Here is a 20,552-nt window from a genome sequence, read left to right as displayed (position 1 = left end):
ACATTTCGGTTAAACGTCACGCTCGAAATTCAAATGTTCGAAATGCTCGAATTTAAAAGCGCAAATATGAAAAGCAGGTTTCAATTTTATTTTCCATCTGTGTAGAGAGCCAAGGACTTTTTTTGAGCAGGCGGAATGAAACCAGATTTATTTATTTAGTTTTGGCTATTAGAGTCTGTCGCTCATAAAGATAGCATATACATAAGAGAGAAAGGGTACCCTACTTAAACTAAAAGATGAATTAGTACAAATTTTGTAACAACAAAAACCCGCCATTTAATTTTTTTTAAGAAAACGTACAGACAGTGGTGATTTAAATTGACATCACTTTTTTATGTTTGGTATGAGTTATCACACTTTCATTTTTTAATTACAATGATGAGATAGCGGTAATCCGTTGCAAGGGAAAAAATATAATCTTGGAAAAAGCAAATACGGATCAGGTCAAAAATATATAAATAACAAACATAATATTTAGCTGTAGGCGTATAGGATAGATAATATTATGTACAATATGAGATCATAAACATTTCGAAGGTAAAAATGTTTAGATTAAAGTAGAAAATATTTCCTTTTAAGTTGTACTTATTTGTAAAGTCTGATTGCGTGATAAATAAATTATTTATAAAATAAAAATGAATTCTTATCTCTATAAAATACCTCGTTTGCTAATCTTTTTAGAAGTGGGCCTTGTTAAATACCTAATTAAAAAAATATAAAATAGCGGGATGGCTATTTTGTTTGGAAATTAAATAAAAAATGATATCTAATATTATTTAGCGTTAAAAGCTAATTAGACGATGAAGATTACTGTTATTAATGACAAACAATGGATTGGATTCACTGTAATAAGTGTTTCGCGCAGTTAGAACCTGGCATAACTTTACATTTGACGTCATGTGGTCATATGTTTTGCAACAATTGCTTGGACAATGGTATGTGTTGAATTTTGGTAAAGTTGGTTGTTTATAAAATTGTGAACTGGAGGATATTTAATTTTTCCATTCCAGGTGTCAAGGAAAGTACTTGTTTGGTTTGTCGTGCACCATGTTCGATAATGAAGCTAGTTCCAGACGTATGGGATTTTTTGGATTTTTATGAATTATAATTGTTTTTTATATTGTATCGTCGTATCTAATAAAAATAAATATTTATAGATGAATTCAGAAATACAAGATTATTTTACGGAACCAGAGGAAATTATAAAGAAATCTTGTGAAGTTTTGCAATTTCAAAGGCAGCATAGACGGAGATTGCTTTCTTATTTACTGCAATCGGTAAGATAAATATAACTTAAAATACATTTTTTGTGTAACAAAGGATACGATTTTGTATATTTTCATTTACGCATCCATATTTTTTAATAAATGTTGTGGAAAATTACAACCGAATAGCGGTCTATCCCAAAAACCTTATTCAGTAGGAAGATGGTTTCAAAAAACAGGTATATCCGGCACGCAAACAGACGAATAGTATTGCGGTCCAATTATCACGTGATTATTTTGACCAATGGAAAGCGCGGTGTCTATTTATAATAAGAATACGAATTATTAAGCTTTTCCAAAAAAACCGACCTCATTGTGAAATTCGGTTCACAGAAAGTGAGTGAACCGGATTCGTACCTTAATTTGCCACCTTTAGATGTGGAATATTTTCTTCAAATCTGAATAGAATTACTATCAGTAGTGGTAGTAGTGATGGTGGAACAAAAAAAAGAATCGTCGAAATCGGTTTGCAAATTTCGGAGAATATCTCCTCCTTTTTTGGGGTCGGTTAAAAATGCAGCACGTTTTCAGTTTCAGTCAGTGTAAAAGATCTGACTGTTTTACTGAAGCAGCGATATGTAGATTTTCTTACATCTTAAGTGTTTAGTGGTTTCGCAGTAAATCCGTAAATCTACATCCTGTTACATACCATACATAATATCAGTATATTTAGGAGAACAATACTGTAAGGACGCTATTTAAAAAAATAATATACTTAAAAAAGGAGGAGGTTTTTCAATTTGCCTGTATTTTTTTTATATACATGTTACGCGAGAACTCTAGTTTTTGTAAGCCGATTTTAATAATTATTTTTTGTTCGAAAGAGGGTACCTCAGTATTGGTCCCATTTAAATTTGAAGAAAAGATGAATCTGGTTTCGCCTAAATAGGTGTAATTCCAGGAACTTTTGAATTCGGTTTCTTTTTATAAAAAAGTTACAGTTATGTAAACACGATCTAAAGCTAGTCTAGGTTGATTCTGTGCCAATTTCTTCGTAACGAAACCGTTTCTTAACGAAACGGACAAATCTCATGATTTTCAACGAAAATTGTCCAATGTTTTTTATACGATTTTTTTTCCACAATACAACGTCTTCGTAGATTTCTTAGCAACTTATACCTACTTATTTAACAAATTATTTGAATACTTGTCTTGCTGTTGGAAATAGGAAAAGGTTGGCGATCGCAGCACTCCTAGCCAAAAGTTCCTAGGTTTCATACCGGTGGGCTTTTTTGAATCATGTACATGTGTATGTGTATGTGTGAATCATGATAAAACCTTAAATAGAGGGTATGTACAACATTTTGAAAGACGTCCTCAAGTGAAGTCCTCAATCCATATTAGGGCAACTTGGTAGACTTGGGCCTTGGAGGAAAACTGTTCTCAGCAGTCTGACGTATCACATACTGTGGTCTGATCCCAAAGTAGCTAAAGCACTTGTATTATGGTAATCGGAAACAACGACGGTATCACAAATACCCAAACCCGAGACAATAATAGAAAAGTTAGTCTTTCTACATTGACCAGGGGGTCGACTCAGAATCTTACGATAACTCAGTTGTCTACCGATTTCTTTTCATTTTTATTCACAACACCCGAATCGAACGTCAAACTGTCGTATTCGAAACGGAACCAAAATGACGTCACACCCGTACATTTACTCGAACTTCTCGACCGGCAAATGCTACAAAAGTTTTTCAGAACACAGTTATCGAATGAAAGTTACCGATCGTCCTATTGTTTACAAAGCAAGAATGTAATATGGAAATCTCTTATTATTTTAAATAAAGTCCGGATTTTGTTCAATTTTAATGCAAGACTAATGCATTCTGCAGGCTTAGCAACCCAAAATATGTGTTAAACTCCGAAATAAGGTTACTCCACTATCTTCGGTCCTTTGCAGTTTATCGCCAATAATTATTTTCGCGCAAATCCACTTCCACGATGTTGCTCTATTGATACCTGAGGCAATCAACTGGTCTGCATCCAGTGAATCGACCCAGATAGGCTTTCTTTTTGTTCCAATCCAATTCGCCAAGTTGTTACACTTTTTAAGAATTTAATATGTGACAGACTAAAAAGTTCTACGCGGCTCGAATAGAGCTGAAGAGAGTGACGGAGCTGTGCCAAAAGCAGCATTATCAGTTGAAGGAACAGCAAAAGAATATAAAGACCTTACAAGCGCAGTTGGCTAACCAATCCAGTGAGTAACTACTCGGAATTCTTGTGCTTAGAACAACGACATAATTTTGATGCAAATCTACCGTTACAACAGAAATGGACTACAATACACCGAGCGCGGGCGCGTGCGGCCATCCCGGGATTAGACCCGTCGCGGTCCCGAACCGACTCGTGCCCGACCCGTACCCGCACCCTGTGTGTTTCACGCTTTAGAGCGGTTGGTTATTCATGGCGACTCTTGCATCGATACAAACGCGATGCAGTAACGATGCAGTCGCAACTCGTCTACCTACACACGCGCGCGATTTTAAGCGCGTGACTGCATCGATACAAACGCGCGATTGCATCGATGCAATCGCCTATAAATCCTCGCGATTGCTTCGATGCAATCGCCTATAAATCCTCGCGTTTGCATCGCTGCTAAAAGACGCCACGTGTAACCAATCTTAATGTTCTTTACCAATTACCTGCAGATAATATGTTCATGTGAATAAGTTATTCATATCCGAGGCTAAAGGTGCTAAGTATCATGGACCCTTCATCCCAATCTTTTAATGGACTCTTTGGTACATTTACGGGTACATTCCGTAAACGTAAAATATAAGAAATATATAACAGAAACTTTTTCCCAAGAACAACAATCGCCCTTCAACGTGCCAATATCTCCGAATGAGCACATCTCCCCGAGTTTCATGCAAACAACGCCGTCGTACAAGAGAATCGCTAAAAGCACACCTTACAGTGTAAGTCCTTGACTATGCAATATTTAGCGAAGATACAGTGTACATAAGTAAAATTAGGCTTAGAAAATAAAAGTAATAATAGATACAGAAAAAATTTTGTTGGCTGAGATCTGATAAGTTTTTATTGTCATGGAACTATTCTAGCAGCAGTAAAGCTTCTTGTGTCCATCCAGGGAAGTAATAATAAATAACAATAATAAGTAACAGTTTGCACGTTAAGTTTTTTTTTACTGCCACCTTATATAATTCTGACGTCAAGTAGTACTGTGAGCATTACTGTTTTGTTACTGTTACTGTTCTGATCTAAGGGACACTGTGGCAGTGCCCCTTAGATCTTTGCGATTTAAAGCTCTGAGTGGAATTGCAACTGTGATGGGCAGACGTGTCGTTTACCACCAGGGGTACGACTTGTTCGTCTCACTACTTGAAATATAACACATAAAAAATATAAAACATAAAAAAACTACCAAATGATGTGCATGTAGTCATAGACCTATTATGACAATAAAAACTTCATTATTTGAATTAAACACTTGAAACGGCTCACAGCCTGCAGTTTTTTCTGTGTGTCAAGTAGATATTAAAGCTGGTTTATTATGCAAAATATTATTCTATGAAATATTTTGGTATTATAACTTTATTACGAAAAAAACCGACTTCAAATGTTTTATTAATCTTATCCGCTATCGTTGCGTTGTTACCGTAGTCTCCTCAACGATAACTGCAACGCATAAGGAAGTCCTCGTCAAAACGAATCATATGACCCCAAACACAAGGTAGCTTTATGCTGTTGAGGAATTCCTCTTATCTGTCTGCCATTTCCATCATCAGATCAACTCTAGGTCACCATAACATTTTATTTTCATTTTAATTACATCTATTTAAATTTGTATTAAATTGATATTCAATTATTTTTTGGGAAATTACTCCACTAGTTTGTTATAATTATTAATACAAAGATCGAACACTCAAGAAAAAATTCCTTCGATCCGGCCGGATTAGAACCGACGTTTGCTAGCAAACCGTGCCAGACGCTGAATTAGTTTGCTAGAAGACGTCGTTTCGAATCCGGCCGGAACGAAGGAATTTTTTCTAATTTCGATCTTTGTATTAATCATTATTACATCTATTTTCCAAGTTTTATTGGAATTGGTTAACGGAAAAGGGACGAAATTCAATAAACCGGATGTATCCTCTAAAATGTATGACACCCCCTTTCCAATAAATATACAATCATCAAAACCGGTTCACAAAGTCGGAGTAACCGCGTAACATACATACAAAAACAAATTAAATAATTAAAAAAAAACAAAAAATTTGCTGGAAAGATAAAAAAATGTATTTCCCCCCTCATTATTTTTATAGCCTATGACACTCCCACAATCACGACGAATCTAACGACACCTCATTATGTCAAAATCCATCAAGCTATGCAGCGTGAAAAAGAAATGGTCATACATACACTTGAAAAACATAACCCTTCCGCAGTCGGGTAAAAATGCAGTTGAATTGAGAACTTCATTCTTTGTTGAAATCGGTTAAAAAGAATATCTCCTCAAATTGTTAGCACATCCAAAACCGACTTATGTAACTCTGTCAAAAACATCAAAGATTGTAGACTACTGCAAAATCTCGGAGTTGGTGTCCAGTAATTAATAAAATGTATCGTGCGAAGAATCGGACTCGAGCTTGCAAACTTTCACAGCGATGTGGACGGCGCAGTTAATAACGTTTCACAGTCTTTTATTGAATATAGAACATACTTTTTAGTTCCCGACGCAAAAAGAGAGGAATTATAAGTTAGAAGTCCTTGTCTTGTGTATTTGTATGTGGCGTCATAGCTCCCAAACTGACAAACTGTAGCGGTTTTTTTATTGAAGTTTGGTTTAATCGGGATGCTATGTTTGATATACATCTGCTTAGCTGTTTGAAGATCATACACTCTGTGGGATTTTTGAATTTTAAATTTATAACTTGGGCATTTTCAAGGCGAGATTGAATACCCAGGCATAAAAAAATAAAATATAATAAGATGTTCATTCTCCATCGTCGACCTCTTCGTCACTGTCCGTCACGTGGGATGGAGGTCAAATGTGCACTTATAAAAAGGAAATTTGCAGTTTTTGAATATGGAATGTCATTAAGAAATACTTCGGTCATACCAATAGATGGCATTGATCATTTTTTAATTATCTAAGTAGGTGAAAATAATGTTTTCTATTATAGAAAAACCATGAAAAACATGATGTTTTATGTCATAAACTATGGAAGTAACTAAAGGAAATCAGCCTCGCAGTTTCTATGTCTGAAAGTACTCGTATTTTTTTAATTCGCTAATTGTAATTAAACAACGAGTACTACAATATCAATTACATGTAAATATAGGTGAGAATACATAAGCAGGAGCATGAGGACATATTTATCCTTTTGGTCCTACCAGTAGGAGCATAAGGACATACTAGTCCTCGTGCTCCTACCAGGAGGACCACCCAGTAGGAGCATGAGGAAATGGCCGATTATTTTACATCATTTCATAGAAGGTGATAATAAATGTGATGGAACAGTAATTATGATTTTTTGATTCACTAGTGATGTATTTTAAGCGTTTGAAACATTTTAAGCGGGTGTTACCATCAGTCCTACTATCCCTGTGTAAATAAAGAAAAATGTATAATGAAAATATTTTTAAAAATTTGGTCCGCCGTTACATCAACTTATTAATAATTCACTAGTAGATTTGTAATATTATATCTACTTATGTCTCTCCGAATACGTAGAGCAAAGGCGTGGAATATTTTATGTTTCTTTTTATTCTCTGCTATAAAACCTGGGTATCATTATTGTCAGAGCGAATGGACATCTACTAACAAACTACTGCAAACTTGTACCACATGCCACCAGATGCAACTGTAGAAAAACTTGAACCAACCTTTAATAAAAGTTGGACAGAAACTAGAAAACGCTTGCTACCAATTTCATAGACTTGTGTCCTAGAGTGTTTCTCCACGAAATTAAATGTTGTCAGCTGGTTTCAAAATTCGTTTAAGAGCCTATACACGTGGTGTATTTTATGTGCGCCGACGATAGGCGTTTCACGAACGCGCATTTACGCGTCATCTGCGCGTATACCGCAGACGCGCTGTAGTGAATTGATTAAAACGCGCGCAGCAAGAAGCATCGCAAGCAAGAAGCTTATATACTCCACTGGAGTTTATTGTTAGAATTTCATCTAGTCGTTTCATTTCCAAAACTAAATTAAAATAAAAATCCTAAAATTAGACGTCTCAAGTTCGATTCCCGGGCCGGGAGAAATATTTGTATTTACATTTATTTCTCTCGTGAGTTTGGGTGTAATTTGTGGTTGTCTATGCGTGTGTCCATGGCACCCGCGATACAGGGTTTCCCTAGTGCGGGGCTATGTTGAGTGTGTGCGTTATACGCGCGACTACACGCGTCTGCGGCGTCTAAAATAAGTAGTGTGAATAGGCTCTAAATATCGGACGTCAGACGAGTAACTAAAGAAGGTATATTTAATTCTAAATCGGACTAATGTATGAGATCCATATATGCAGACCAATGTCATTTAAAAAAAACATATTGTACTAAGCTCAGTGTACTTGATTTTATTTTAGTTCATATTAGTAATTACCACGTATACATAAACCAATGGTCGGAAAAAGATGTTCCACAATACATAGACACATGTACATGTAGATAATTTTTATTAAAAAAATATAAATACATATATATATATATTACAGAAGGAATAAAGACATGAGTTTCTTTCTCTCGGAAATCCGGAATTCTAAACAGTAATTTATTAAAATTTGGTGGGTTTAACAACTCTAGGTCGCTTCTTGTAGTATATCTATACATGTATCTATAACACTTTTTTCCGACCATCGGTAATTAGACAGTAGGTTCGAATTTGTTTGTGTGCCTAATGTTTGACCGCGCATGGTGAAACTATATTTATATTGTTACTATCAACTTCTATACAATCTGTGTTACCAGGAATTATGGAAATAATAAAATTAAGTTATTATTAAAAGTATACTTTGCCTCATACGATAACGGGATGTCCCGATGATCCCGTACGACTTTAATGTTATCGCTACATAACATAACATGACAACGATGATTGGTTTGTCAAATTTAATTTAATTTTATTATTATTTTTTATTTAAAAAATAAGTGCGCGTTTGACCCATCTCACCTGATTGCAAGTGACGATGAGGTCGAAGATGTAGCTGCAATGGATGCTAAATTGCAATGGGGTCCCCATATAAGTAAGTTATCAAAACGGCTCGGCTCTGCAGTGTACGCGATTAAAAAAATAAGGAAACTTTCAGACGTCGAAACCGCTAGATTGGTTTACTTCAGCTACTTTCACAGTCTAATGACATACGGCATTTTGCTTTGGGGTAATGCCGCCGATATCAACAGAATCTTTGTCCTGCAGAAACGTGCAGTTAGGGCAATTTACAATCTGGGCCCCAAAGTATCTTTGAGAGATAAGTTTAAGGAAATTAACATTCTTACACTAGCCTCACAGTACATTTATGAGAATGTAATTTATGTTAAAAGGAATAGTAATTTATTTATGAAAAATAGTGACAGACATAACATTAATACAAGGAATAGAAATAAACTAGCTTTTCTTGATAGTCGTCTTCACAAAGTCAAAAAATCATTTAAGGGGCAATGTATACGCTTCTATAACAAGATTCCGGTTGATATACAAAATTTGCCTTTCACGAGGTTTAAAACTATAGTGAAACAAAAACTTTATACTAAAGGTTATTATACAACTTCTGCGTACTTGGATGACAAAAATCCGTGGTAGTAACCCGTTTAGCTCATGGAGGTAGTCTCGATCTCTGATGTTTCAAATAAAAAAAAAATATTGTAAATGTTATTTACAAAGAGCAACCCCTAGAGTTTCTTGCTCATTCTTCTCAGGGTATCTGCCTTACGAATGAGCGGTAGAGTTTAATATTGTGACGATTTCAAGTGTAATAATGCTTACCTATGAAATAAAGATTATTTTGAATTTGAATTTTGAATTTGAATTTAGCATGCACACCTAAATAATGCCTGTTTACTCTCGCCTTGAAAAGGTCCAAGTTGTAGGGTTCGGAGAACAAGTCCGCAGGCAGGGAATTCCACTCCCTAGCCGCTCGATGTGGAAGTATAATTTAAGTAGGTTTAATTTAAGTTCAATACATCGATATGAAAAAAGGGTTATCAAATTGTTTGCAAAAATCAATGTCAATTTTTTTATTATGACGTGACTTATTGTATGAGGAAAATATTAGGTGTTATAAGATTTTTCACCTACTGACTCTACAGCATTGTCTTTGCAGAATCTTAAAGTTAAAGCTTGTCCACAAACTTATCGGAAGAAAAGTGTAGATGTGTATTTACTATTGCCTCTAAAGTAAGAATTTTTATGAATGATAGATCTAAGCAAATAGAAAGAATTTTCTACAGCTAAACCAGCAAGCTGTCAAACTCCCTCGTATGTAGAGATCACTTTAGTATATCACTATAGGTTTGCTGCAACGAACTATGTCCAAAATAGTTTGTCTTTTTAACCGATTTCAAAAAAGGAGGAGGTTTTCAATGCGACTGTATTTTTTCTTTTTTGGGTTTATATTACGCGTTCTCGGAGTAACCGAGATTTGTGAATAGATTTTGATGATTCTTTTTTCTGGAAATGGGGTACCTAACAGGGAGTCCCATTTTTAAATATGCCACCTCGAATGGTGGCAAATTAGGGGATAATCCGGTTTATTGGATTTCACCCAATTTCCAATAATCGATTTCAGTCAAACTTGGCAAATAGATTAATTATGTGTTAAGTTTATAATTATTTCAGCTCGAATAGCACAAAACATGACTAGATAACATTGACTTATAGATAAAGTAATTTTCTACTCGTTACTGCATAGAGCTACGTACAAGGGAAAATAAGAATTTTGTCTTGGCCTCTATCAACAGGTCTGGTTGTTCCTATTAGCGATCTTATGTGGGCCGAATCTTGATACATGCATGCCTTCTTTTCTTAAGTAAAGTTCAATGTTATCTTTGAATAATTTGCTATCGTTCGACAGCAGCCGTATCATTCGAACCTGGTAACCCCGGCGCGTATTAGTAAACAACGCTCAGGCAGCTTCAGTGCACATAGTCAGGTGAGCGAGTTTGTTTTTTTTCCTTATTTCCTGGGGTACGTTTGTATATCAGACTAAACCATTGCTGTGCCTTCAAAAATGGATTATCCATATAAATTGACCATTCATTACCGCTTCTAGAAAACAGTAGAAGCAGAAGAGCTCCTTGGAAAAAACTTTTCCAGGGAAGTACTGTCACGTTACTTATTTCCCGATGATTGTATAGATGTGAGCATTAATGCGTTCCGGTTTTGAAGGGTAAGGGCTGCTGGTGAAATTACAGGCACATGGGACTTGTCGACTTATGTCTCGGGGTGACAGGCGCGGTAGCAGTGCTCTTCAGATTTTTGCGATTTAAATCTCTGAGCGGTACTGAAACTGCTATGGACAGGCGTGTCGTTCTCCACCAGGATCACAACTTGTTCGTCCCGTCACTTGGATTTTGAGGATTTTTTTTATAATCTCAAGTGACGGGACGAACGAGTCGTGTGCCTGATGGTAAGGGACACGCCTGTCCATAACAGTTGCAATGTCACGCTAAGCTTTAAATTGCAAAGATCTGAGGAGCACTGACACTGCGCCTGTCACCCTGAGACAAGTTGACAAGTGCCGTGGACCTGTAATTTCACCAGCACCCACCAGCACCCTTACCCTTCCAAACCGGAACGCAGTCATGCTAACATTACTGCTTGGCGGCAGAAATCGGTAAGGTGGCAGCACTTCCCTGGACGAACTCTTTCACAACGAGCTCTACAGTTGCTAAAAACAGAGTGGATTTCAATCACAGCCTCTTTCAATGACTCCTACAAAAAAAACCGGAGTAGTCGTAACTTTGAAACAGCAAATTGTCGGTCGTTGTAACTTATCCTGGATTTCATTGACACAACCTCAGAAACTTGTATGAAAATTCCCATAATACAAACATACAATATCTCAGCAGTCAATTGTCACGTCAATAAATTTCCGTACACCGGTCCATTGTTCGCAGAGGTCCAATACGTCCAACAAGATATCTTCGACTGTGTTTACGCCGCCCACGCCGGACTCGGCAGGGTACACCAACTTTTTAAAGAATCTCTAACGGTATCATGGAAGTATGCAACGCCTGCGATGTTTTTTGTGCAATTGCGAATTGTGGATTTATTGCCTTCAGTTATCTTACAGGATTGTGTGTCATATTTTTCTTATACAAGATGCACTTGTTTCTCTGTTGAATAATAAGTGCTAATATAAATTTTCATTACATCGTATAATACAATATTTCTCTTACAATTGAACAGTGAAGGCATAGTAAATGAGTTTGTTGTCATATCTAAAAACTACGTTCAGTTGATGCCCTAAGATATCTAACCTCTAGCCGACCTTTTGGTTAAGAGAGCCTTCTTAACAGAAAAGTGTACAGGACTTCCAGCTTTTTGTTTGAAATTTGTAATTATGTAATGTAATTAAAGGCCAACTTGGTTTAAAAAGTTTCTGAAAACGTCATTCACTAATGACGGAAATAAGTGTAATATATAACTATGCAAAAGTAATTGGACCTCAAAATTTCGTGGAATTACATAAATTTGCCAAGTTTTATTAAAATCGGTTACCGGAAAGTGCGCCAACCCGGATTCATCCCCAAGTTTGCTACCCTTACAGGTGGAATATTTCCTTCAACTGACGTACCTTCATTCCAACAAAAAAGAATTATCAAAATTGGTTCACAAATGCAGAGTTATAGCGTAACATACATACAAAAAAATACAGTCAAATTGACAATCTCCTTTTTTCTTTCAAGTCGGTTAAAAATAAGGAAGGCGTATCAAAACGAATTTCACGGCTCACAGGTTAAAAGTTACTCAGAACCAAATAGTCGGTTAGGGGATCTGGGTATCTTAGAGCATCGACTATACATAATTTGTGGGTGCACATTCCTTTTATCTGATTATAGAACAACAATCTTTGGTTATGTTATAACTTCCTATAATAATAGAACTAACAACTCAAAGCCAATAGGAATAATATGAATTTCAAATAGGACATACATAGAAAATAAAACTGATTTTTTTTTAAATTAACTATAGAGATCAAATTACGTAAATAATTTGATTTTCTTCATCACACTGGCTGGAAAATAAATGCTAATCGCCGACTGATTGGATTAACTGGAACGTTTTAATTTGAATAATGTTCTTTTCATAGTTTGTTTTTAATAAATAATAGATACACGGTGTAGAGTCGTCAAAGGTGTCAAGATTTGGCTAGAGCATTGCTGGAGTATTTAAAAAAATAGATTTTGTAGCCATAATTTTCTCTTGATTTAATTTATATTGAAAGAAAATCAACTGTATTTTAAATTGGCATATAATTTTGCTTACTTATTGTATTTTATCGTTCAAATTTGCTCTCTACTGTCGGTAATCTAAATCTAATAATATATTTTTAAGTAGGTACGTAATAATTGTAAGATTTTTGTCAGGGTCATGAAAGTGGTTAGGTATTTCTTGCAAAATTCCTTAATTACTTAAGTATTGGTAGTTTTTAACTGCAGTGTCTTATTTTTTTCTTTGTAGGTTTACTATTAGCCAAAAAAGTAATGAATCTGGGTATTTCTCAAACACTCCGGCATTACCCTCGCTTGGAAACGGCTCTCCTACCATTTTGTATTGCAACGGCTATGACAATAAATGTTCTTTCAAAAACAAAATGAAGACGAAGAGATATAATTTAGTTTGATTTTAATTTTAGTTTGTTATTTTGTTATATTTGTTTGTAGCGAATTAGTTACTTGCATGAAGACATTAATAAAGTTTCTTTAATTTGATCATTGCCTGGCTTTTATTACATTGTTGATTTGGATGACATAACTTTCATATGTGACATAAAATTATTAACAATAATTGTAACGCGCACACACTCGTAGCCCTAGGGAAAACCCTGTATCGCGGGTGTAATTTGTAGTCAACTACAAATTACTTAATTAGAGAAACAAATGTAGGCCATACAAATATTTCTATCGGCCCGGGAATCGAACCCGGGAACTCTGTGTGGCAGTCCAGTATGGTAACTGTTCGGCCACAGAGGCAGTTATGTACGTAAAATTAAGGAACTGAAAGGATTTTTTTTTATTGCACACGCTTTACATCACATTCACATTGACATACACACACGCACTCCTGCCACCATTATTTAAGAAATCATGTTTGAAGATAAATAAAGATTATTATTATTATTATTATCACGATAAATTGTATGTTAATAAATATCGATATTGTCTATCTAGTATAATTGCTCGTTAATAATAGGAACAGAGCTTATTTGCTCCCATAAATTCGAATTAATTAATTATTTAGCTACGGTCTAGGCGATAGTAATTAAAAAAAAAAGCAATAAAAAGTCGGTCACTTGACATTTGTGCAATTAATATTCCGTGTCGTATTAGTTCATTTTTGTTGAATTTACGAAGTACAATGTAGTTTATTCAAGAATTTGTTTTTTTTTTGTAATACCTACATTTTGAAAAGTACAGTAAAATGCAGTTTAAATAATAAAAAAAATGTAACACTAGTATCGGCTTTGTTACTAGCTTTTAAAAATGTAAATGTTGTTTTGTTGAATTCTACGATGGTTTTGCTGTTTTTGGGAAATAACTTCATTATTTTGTTATAATTATTAAAATTATATACAATGTTTGTCGAGCATGTATAATAAGCTTTTTAATAAAACAAAACATTCCAAAAGTTGAAAAACGGTTTATTTAACACGATTCATCAGTCAGGTTTCCAGGTTATAACAGTTCCAAGCCAATTCACGTCGTGATTTAACGACGGTGAATGGGCAGGATTCCCTTGTTCTGCTGGAAGCCTCCTGTTGCCTCCTGGTGACCGTGGATAGAGTGGGCTCCAAGATTGTTGAATTTCTCCAAGACTTCTGCACCACCTTTGTAGCCTTTTTGCAGGAATTCACCCTGTGGGTATAACAGTAAATAATTAGTTAGTAGGTGGGTATTTTAATTGTAAATCGTGAGTGTTAACATCAAAATCGTTTGACATATCCTGTGAATTACTTTATTAGAAATCATTAAGTACACTAAGCAACATGGAAACTTTACTATCGGAGAGTCTTAATTGTTTATTTGATTAAGTTTTAACATCTTTTTTGCCTTTATTTTGCAACATTGCAGTCCTGAAGGCATTGCGTTTAAGGGTCCCATTTCAACATTTATAATCTTGTTAACAACACAATTTCAGTTTTATAGTCCATTAATTTGCTTTATTCTTTTTTTATGGACGCACTTTGTTTGCTAGCTTACAATAAATGATTGCAAGTTAGTTATTATGTTTAAGATCGTAATGATAATGTACAATAATTTTGTTGCTTGTATGATAAAATTTATGAAAGAAACGAATAGATATTATTGGATGCTAGTAAAGTTTATTTAGTTCCACGTCGTCGATAGAACGTGTCACATGATAAAATAATTGACTATCTATTCTCATGTACACACTCTGTTTGTCTATTTATATCACTCTAGAATAGGTATATTACAATCGCTTACCTTATTGGCTTTGGTATCATCGATTTTCTGTTCAGATACATGATGTCCCTCCTTTCCGTGCGCGTTGGCATCCAGAATTTTCTCTTCATGTGCGCCCTTAAATCCTTGGTTTGCTTTCTCACCGAAGGATCCAGCGTTCTGTCCTGCAATCTTATGATCTGCTTCATCATGTGCCTCGTCATAGAAGGTCTCAGTCTTTTCTTCCTCGTTCTTACTGCTTGAAGATTTAAAACCTTTGCTTACATGTCCCTTTTTATGGCTTTTTGCTTTTTTCAATTGTTCCTCGTTGGCACCTTAAACAAGTTTCGAGATAAGTGTGTGATTTTCATGTGGTTAAGTGTACAAATAGCAGCTATAATATAATACATCGGAATTAAATCTGAAGCTCTTACCTTGTTTATCAAATTTCTGTCCACCTTCGTAAAACTTCTCATCACCAGCAGCTTTCTTTTTGGCTTCCTCGTCTTTATAGAAGCTAGATTCCCCCTTTGCAGCCTTTGCAGCTGCTGAGCCAGCTTGGAATCCTTCTTGTCCGTGTTTAGATTCCTCTTCTGCTTTTTTTTCAAATTTTTCTACATTTTCATCAGCACCTTTTTTCTGTGCAGCATCGTAGGCTTTTTTGTCAACAAATCCACCACCAACCTGCGCGCCCAAGATTGGATGGTACAGCAGGCCACCTCCAAGACCTACGCCACCGACACCTAATCCTCCAACACCGACACCTCCACTGACTCCACCAATCCCACCGCCGACTCCACCAATCCCACCACCGACTCCACCAATCCCACCGCCGACGCCGCCACCAATCCCACCGCCGACGCCACCAATGCCAAATTGTCCAAGTCCGCCAACTCCACCTAACCCAAGACCGATTCCTTGGCCTAGCCCTATGCCGCCTAGACCAATACCTCCAACACCTTGTCCCAGTCCAATCCCACCGGCACCTCCAACACCTCCTACTGCTGTGTGCAATATACTAGATGCCGCCCCTTCAAACTTGTCGGGATAGTCTTCACTTTCTTCCACTTCGTACGACCCAGATAAAGGCAATCCAGTTTTAGAGTCTGTGCTGAGTTCTTGCAATCGGTTTTTGACGTAGTCGTATGGCGTCTTCTCATTAGATAACTCCGCTTTATGAAACACTTGCGCTGATGCCACGCTGACAAGGGCTAAGGTAAGAACCTGCTTCAACATTTTGTAATGTTCGTCGATCGTTACTGCAATGCGACTGATATCATTTCGATACTGCGACGATCATTTATAGTAAGGTTAAATTCGGTGGAACGAAGCAGTTTTTGTGTTGAGGTGTGATAGTTTTCACAGTGTTAGCTGTGTCCGGTTGTTTCCTTCCTGTGGTATTGTTTTAACTGATCCTATTGAGAACGACATTTCTAATACAATGTTGGCTGGAGACCTTGCGTTCCAGTTCATTGGAGTCGTCAGTAGGGCGCCGGACAGAAATTACGCAACCGTTATGGGTGACACAATTTCTTTATGAATTTTCAAGAATATTGCTAGCACCTGGGAACGCTGGAACTGTGAAATGTCGATCGGAAATTTCCTTTCAACAGAAAATTAATTGTGTTAGTCCGCTTCGAAAGTGGTACGATTAATCAATTTAACCTGTTTGTTAACACAGGCTGAAAGCTGTATTCAGTGGTGAAAATGTTTCATTGCTAACAAGCTTTGTTTCTAAAAGCGAATTGTATATAATATCTACTCTCGAGTGGTTAGTTATAGATTGCAAGTCCTAAAGACTTGATTAATAAAGATGACAAGCTTATAACTAAGTATTAAAAGAACAAAAAATATATTTTGCAATGTTTGTTAATCGGTTAATTAATGCCATTTGACCTTGGTTTAGATCGAACGATTTCACGTTATTATTTTCACGCTTAAAATATATGTCGAGGGCTAGACACAAAGGTTATCGCTGACTATTCTATTGGGTATCAATGAGTTACACGAAGAATCTACGCTATAAGAAGCATGGGAAGCCATTTTGAACTTTGCCCCTTGATGAAAGTAGCCATTTTGTATATCCGCGAAATCTGTTAATTTACTATTGAATTTATGAGCTAATTCTCTAATGATCAAATTATTCTTGTTTTTTTGCAAAAGATTAAAATTTTAAACGTGTCTTAACAGATACAGTAGGTAGAAATTATGCACTCTAATCTAATTTTAAAATAATTTTTCCTTTAACCAAAAACTCAGCTCATGGTAAATAGCAAAATTTATATGAATGAGAATGAAAAGTACCTACGTACGTACTTAAATGACTAGAAACTTAAACTATCGGTAATTTGATTGCATGCTTTAGGTAATAATGAAAAGAAACACTGTGATTTTCTTGCTTAGGTAGTTGTTCAGTTTGGTTTTATGACAGATCTTTGAAATATTAGTACTATTAGGTGTTTGCATTGAAGAACATTTGCAGCTGAGAGTATACCTTGACAAAGTTATGACTAAAGTTTCACCTGGTTATTTATTAATTACATTAATTAATACCTCAACGCTCGCTGCGTTGTTTCCATCAAGCGCCTGTCTAAATATTGCAGGCAGCAAGATTATAATTTCGCAGCAATGGAGCGTTGCTATTTAATCACGGAAGGTTTAAATTATACAAAGTTCATTCAAAGCAAATAAATTTTATAAATTTAATGTTTACGTCTTGTTATTTACGTAAAATATGTTTAATAAATCTTGTTTTCACATCAAAGCGTCAAAAAGAGAACGTTGTCACCTCAATTTGTATAATGTAAAGTTAAAATACAATTTTGCCGCGCAGTACAGTATCATTTAGATGTAGACAGCTTCCAACAACGAGAAGGGATGTAAAATTAGATTTCCCAGATAAAGCACACTTTGAAAGGTAGTGAAATTTACAAGACGTAGTCTCCTTTTTAAATTCCAATTCGAGAATCTTAGAGAGCGAGTGATGTAGATGCATCTCATATTATGTTATGGATCAAATCTGACATTCTGACATGTTTCACACTGCATTGTGTCATTGTTATGCTAATTAGGACCTTTCTCTCATTTGGTGCGTGTCATACACTTTTTTGCGCATTGCTTGCTTTCTACGGGCCATTGCCGATAATCAGACTTACTTATTAGAAAGTACATTCTAATTTGCGCTTTGAAGCTTTAGTACAAGATTTATGAGATTATGTCTGAGTTCGTGAGAATTTACGTGATCGTCAATCAGTTGTAAAGTGCGCTTTCTCGCTTTGGTGTTACCAAAAAATTTACTTTCTCCCCTGCGACAATATTGCTTAGGTTTTACGATATGTAATAACGTCTTAGAGCTTTAATTTATTAATTTTTAGATTACGACAAAGAACCTTTTATTTTGTTTTTTGTGTTTTGATATGGAAAAAAAAAACAGTTTAGTTTACAGTTACTGATTCTTTTGAGTTAATTACATTGACTGCATTGAAATAATTATAAGAAAAAAAACAAACAGCAGAATTTTGCAAAAAGACGCTACATCGAAGTCGATTTGAAGATCTCAAACTGTTGGATCATGTATTGCAAATTAGGTTTATGTGTTTAAATTGTGTACTCGGAATTCAAGAAAAACAAGGTTAAAAGAAAAATATGGAACTCGCAGCACAAAATTTACAAACAGCAGATTACAACTTAACAAATTGTAGAAAACGAAGATAATGTGAACCGAAACATGAATACATTCGTCTGACGAAAATTTCGAGTTAATATTTGTGATCTTTTCAGATTGCAATTTACTACAGTGAATATTTTAAATAATTTATCAGTTTTAAAGTATAATGTCAAGTGCATCTGGTGGTGCGCGACACGCCTATCTATAATAGTTGCCGTGCTAATTGCACCACTGCGCCCGTCACCCTGAGACATAAAATTGACAAGTCCCATGTACCTATAGTTTCACTAGCACCCATACCCTTCAAAACTAGAACGCAGTAACGCTCTTATTACTGCTTGGCGGCAGAAATAGGTATGGTGGCAGTAGGTACTTCCTTGGACAAATTCTTTCACAAGAAGCTTTACTGCTATGAAATATGGAGCAGAATATTTTGTTATTATATAAAAATTCCAGGTTTAACAACGGTTTATTTATATCACTTGATAGTTTGGATTCTTTCTTGGTTCTTGGTTAGCAGAGTGTAGCACATTTTTAGGTTGTCATGGTTTCATTGATAAAAAGAAAATATATTATGTAACGTACCATCTCAACCTACAGGCGGTCGCATCGTTAATCAAAATGGCTGCTTTACTTGGTTGTGATAGGATTTTTCTGTCAATTTACCATTATTTATCATTTGTTTACGAAGCTTATCTTTTGTTCGTTCTAATATGACAGCGAAAATATTTCTGATCCCAAAGATTTATGTTTTGTTTCTACACACAATTACTTCGGTCATTTATTTTCATTATTCTTTCTTTACTTCGTTATTATTATAACATAAAGCTCATTCTTTTTAAATAATTATACATATACGGTATATACCAACAATATTGAAATCTTCGTAAAGATTATCTTTAAATCTTTGCCTTCTGTCTTTCTTCGTCTCGTGCTGAGTTAGAAATTTTAAATGAATTCTGCAAAAGAACCAAAGTTTTACATCAAAAATTTAAGTGCTTTCAAAAGTTAGTCGCCGCTTAATTTTACACTTTACGCATTTCTGTTAAATATGAAGTTTTAAAGACGAACGTTGAATGAATGTTTTGGTTAAATGAATGGTGAATTAATGAAACCATTTTTCCCATAGTCATTTTTAATCCTATTCACATATTACTGCATATTATTTCATTACGTAACATAAGACGTTAAAAATGGTATTATTATTTAATTTTTCCTTTATTCATTTAGGCCCTTTTACATAATCTTAATTCCAGTCCACTTTCGTGGAGCCCATTTTTTTTTTAATACTATTAAGTGACAGGACAAACAAGTCGTGCGCCTGATGGTATGCTACACGCCTGTCCGTAACAATTGCAGTGCCACACAGAGATTTAAATCGCAAAAATCTGATAGGCATTGCCAATGCACCCGTCATTCTGAGACATAACTTGACAAGCCCCATGTGCCTGTAATTTCATCAGCACATTACTGTTTGGCGGCAGAAATAGGTAAGGTGGCAGTTTGGCAGTACTATCCTGGACGAACTCTTTCACAAGAAACTTTACTGCTATTAAATACTAGCTTATGCATCAAACAAAAGTAATATTTCTACTCTATTTGTAGATGGATAATATCCATAATACAATTTATAGCACCTGTGGCGCTTTTGTTAACCTTCAAGTTTCTCCCTTGTAGCTTATACCGGGCACATTCCAGTAACAAGTTATTCATCTTCCATTACTTCTCGTAAAAATTATACGACCTTAATTACTATTACGACCTATAATGATCACTGAAAACAAAAGCCATCTGTATATATTTTAAGCACTTTATTTACAATCCTAGAAGTTTTTACAGTCGACTGTAATGAACATAGCATCGGGTTCGCTAATGGGTCCCATCACACTCAACACAAGTTTCGCTCGTTTAAACATAATCAAGTACCTACAAAAGTAATTGCATTAAAATTATATACGTGTCGAGGAATATTAACCGCTTTCGATTTCCAATTAAATTGCAAAGCGTTTACAGTGTTTTGAGTAA

The 20,552-nt window shown here is 35.4% G+C and overlaps 2 protein-coding genes across 2 annotated transcripts; one reads left to right on the top strand and one right to left on the bottom strand.

Annotated features, from left to right (window-relative positions):
* The first annotated feature begins 829 nt into the window (after nucleotides 1-829).
* On the top strand, nucleotides 830-11,665 carry LOC113229841 (probable E3 SUMO-protein ligase RNF212). The gene is made up of 8 exons (XM_026463524.1): nucleotides 830-935; nucleotides 1,011-1,075; nucleotides 1,158-1,277; nucleotides 3,339-3,468; nucleotides 4,080-4,189; nucleotides 7,888-7,893; nucleotides 10,309-10,383; nucleotides 11,351-11,665. Exons 1-8 carry the CDS (start codon nucleotides 830-832, stop codon nucleotides 11,441-11,443), a joined length of 705 nt encoding a protein of 234 aa, XP_026319309.1. The 3' UTR covers nucleotides 11,444-11,665.
* Nucleotides 11,666-14,164: 2,499 nt separating this feature from the next.
* LOC113229731 (transcription initiation factor TFIID subunit 15b-like) lies at nucleotides 14,165-16,096 on the bottom strand. Its single transcript, XM_026463413.1, has 3 exons — nucleotides 15,295-16,096; nucleotides 14,903-15,195; nucleotides 14,165-14,311 (listed from the first exon to the last, which is right to left on the bottom strand). The coding sequence occupies exons 1-3, from the start codon at nucleotides 16,094-16,096 to the stop codon at nucleotides 14,165-14,167; spliced, it is 1,242 nt and encodes a 413-aa protein (XP_026319198.1).
* Nucleotides 16,097-20,552: the final 4,456 nt, after the last annotated feature.

Source organism: Hyposmocoma kahamanoa, unplaced genomic scaffold (genome assembly GCF_003589595.1).
Source record: "Hyposmocoma kahamanoa isolate Upper Pololo Valley unplaced genomic scaffold, ASM358959v1 62, whole genome shotgun sequence".
NCBI classification, from domain to species: domain Eukaryota; kingdom Metazoa; phylum Arthropoda; class Insecta; order Lepidoptera; family Cosmopterigidae; genus Hyposmocoma; species Hyposmocoma kahamanoa.
This window is presented reverse-complemented; position numbering and strand designations above follow the sequence as displayed.

What these genes read in the sequence shown, in the direction of transcription:
- LOC113229841 (XM_026463524.1), top strand. Translation starts at nt 830, where the DNA reads ATGGATTGGATTCACTGTAATAAGTGTTTCGCGCAGTTAGAACCTGGC. An exon ending in CAACAATTGCTTGGACAATG is followed by an intron (nt 936 to 1,010) that starts GTATGTGTTGAA and finishes TTTCCATTCCAG; the next exon opens with GTGTCAAGGAAAGTACTTGT. An exon ending in GCAGTTGGCTAACCAATCCA is followed by an intron (nt 3,469 to 4,079) that starts GTGAGTAACTAC and finishes CTTTTTCCCAAG; the next exon opens with AACAACAATCGCCCTTCAAC.
- LOC113229731 (XM_026463413.1), bottom strand. Translation starts at nt 16,096, where the DNA reads ATGTTGAAGCAGGTTCTTACCTTAGCCCTTGTCAGCGTGGCATCAGCG. An exon ending in ACAGAAATTTGATAAACAAG is followed by an intron (nt 15,196 to 15,294) that starts GTAAGAGCTTCA and finishes AACTTGTTTAAG; the next exon opens with GTGCCAACGAGGAACAATTG. An exon ending in ATGATACCAAAGCCAATAAG is followed by an intron (nt 14,312 to 14,902) that starts GTAAGCGATTGT and finishes TTATACCCACAG; the next exon opens with GGTGAATTCCTGCAAAAAGG.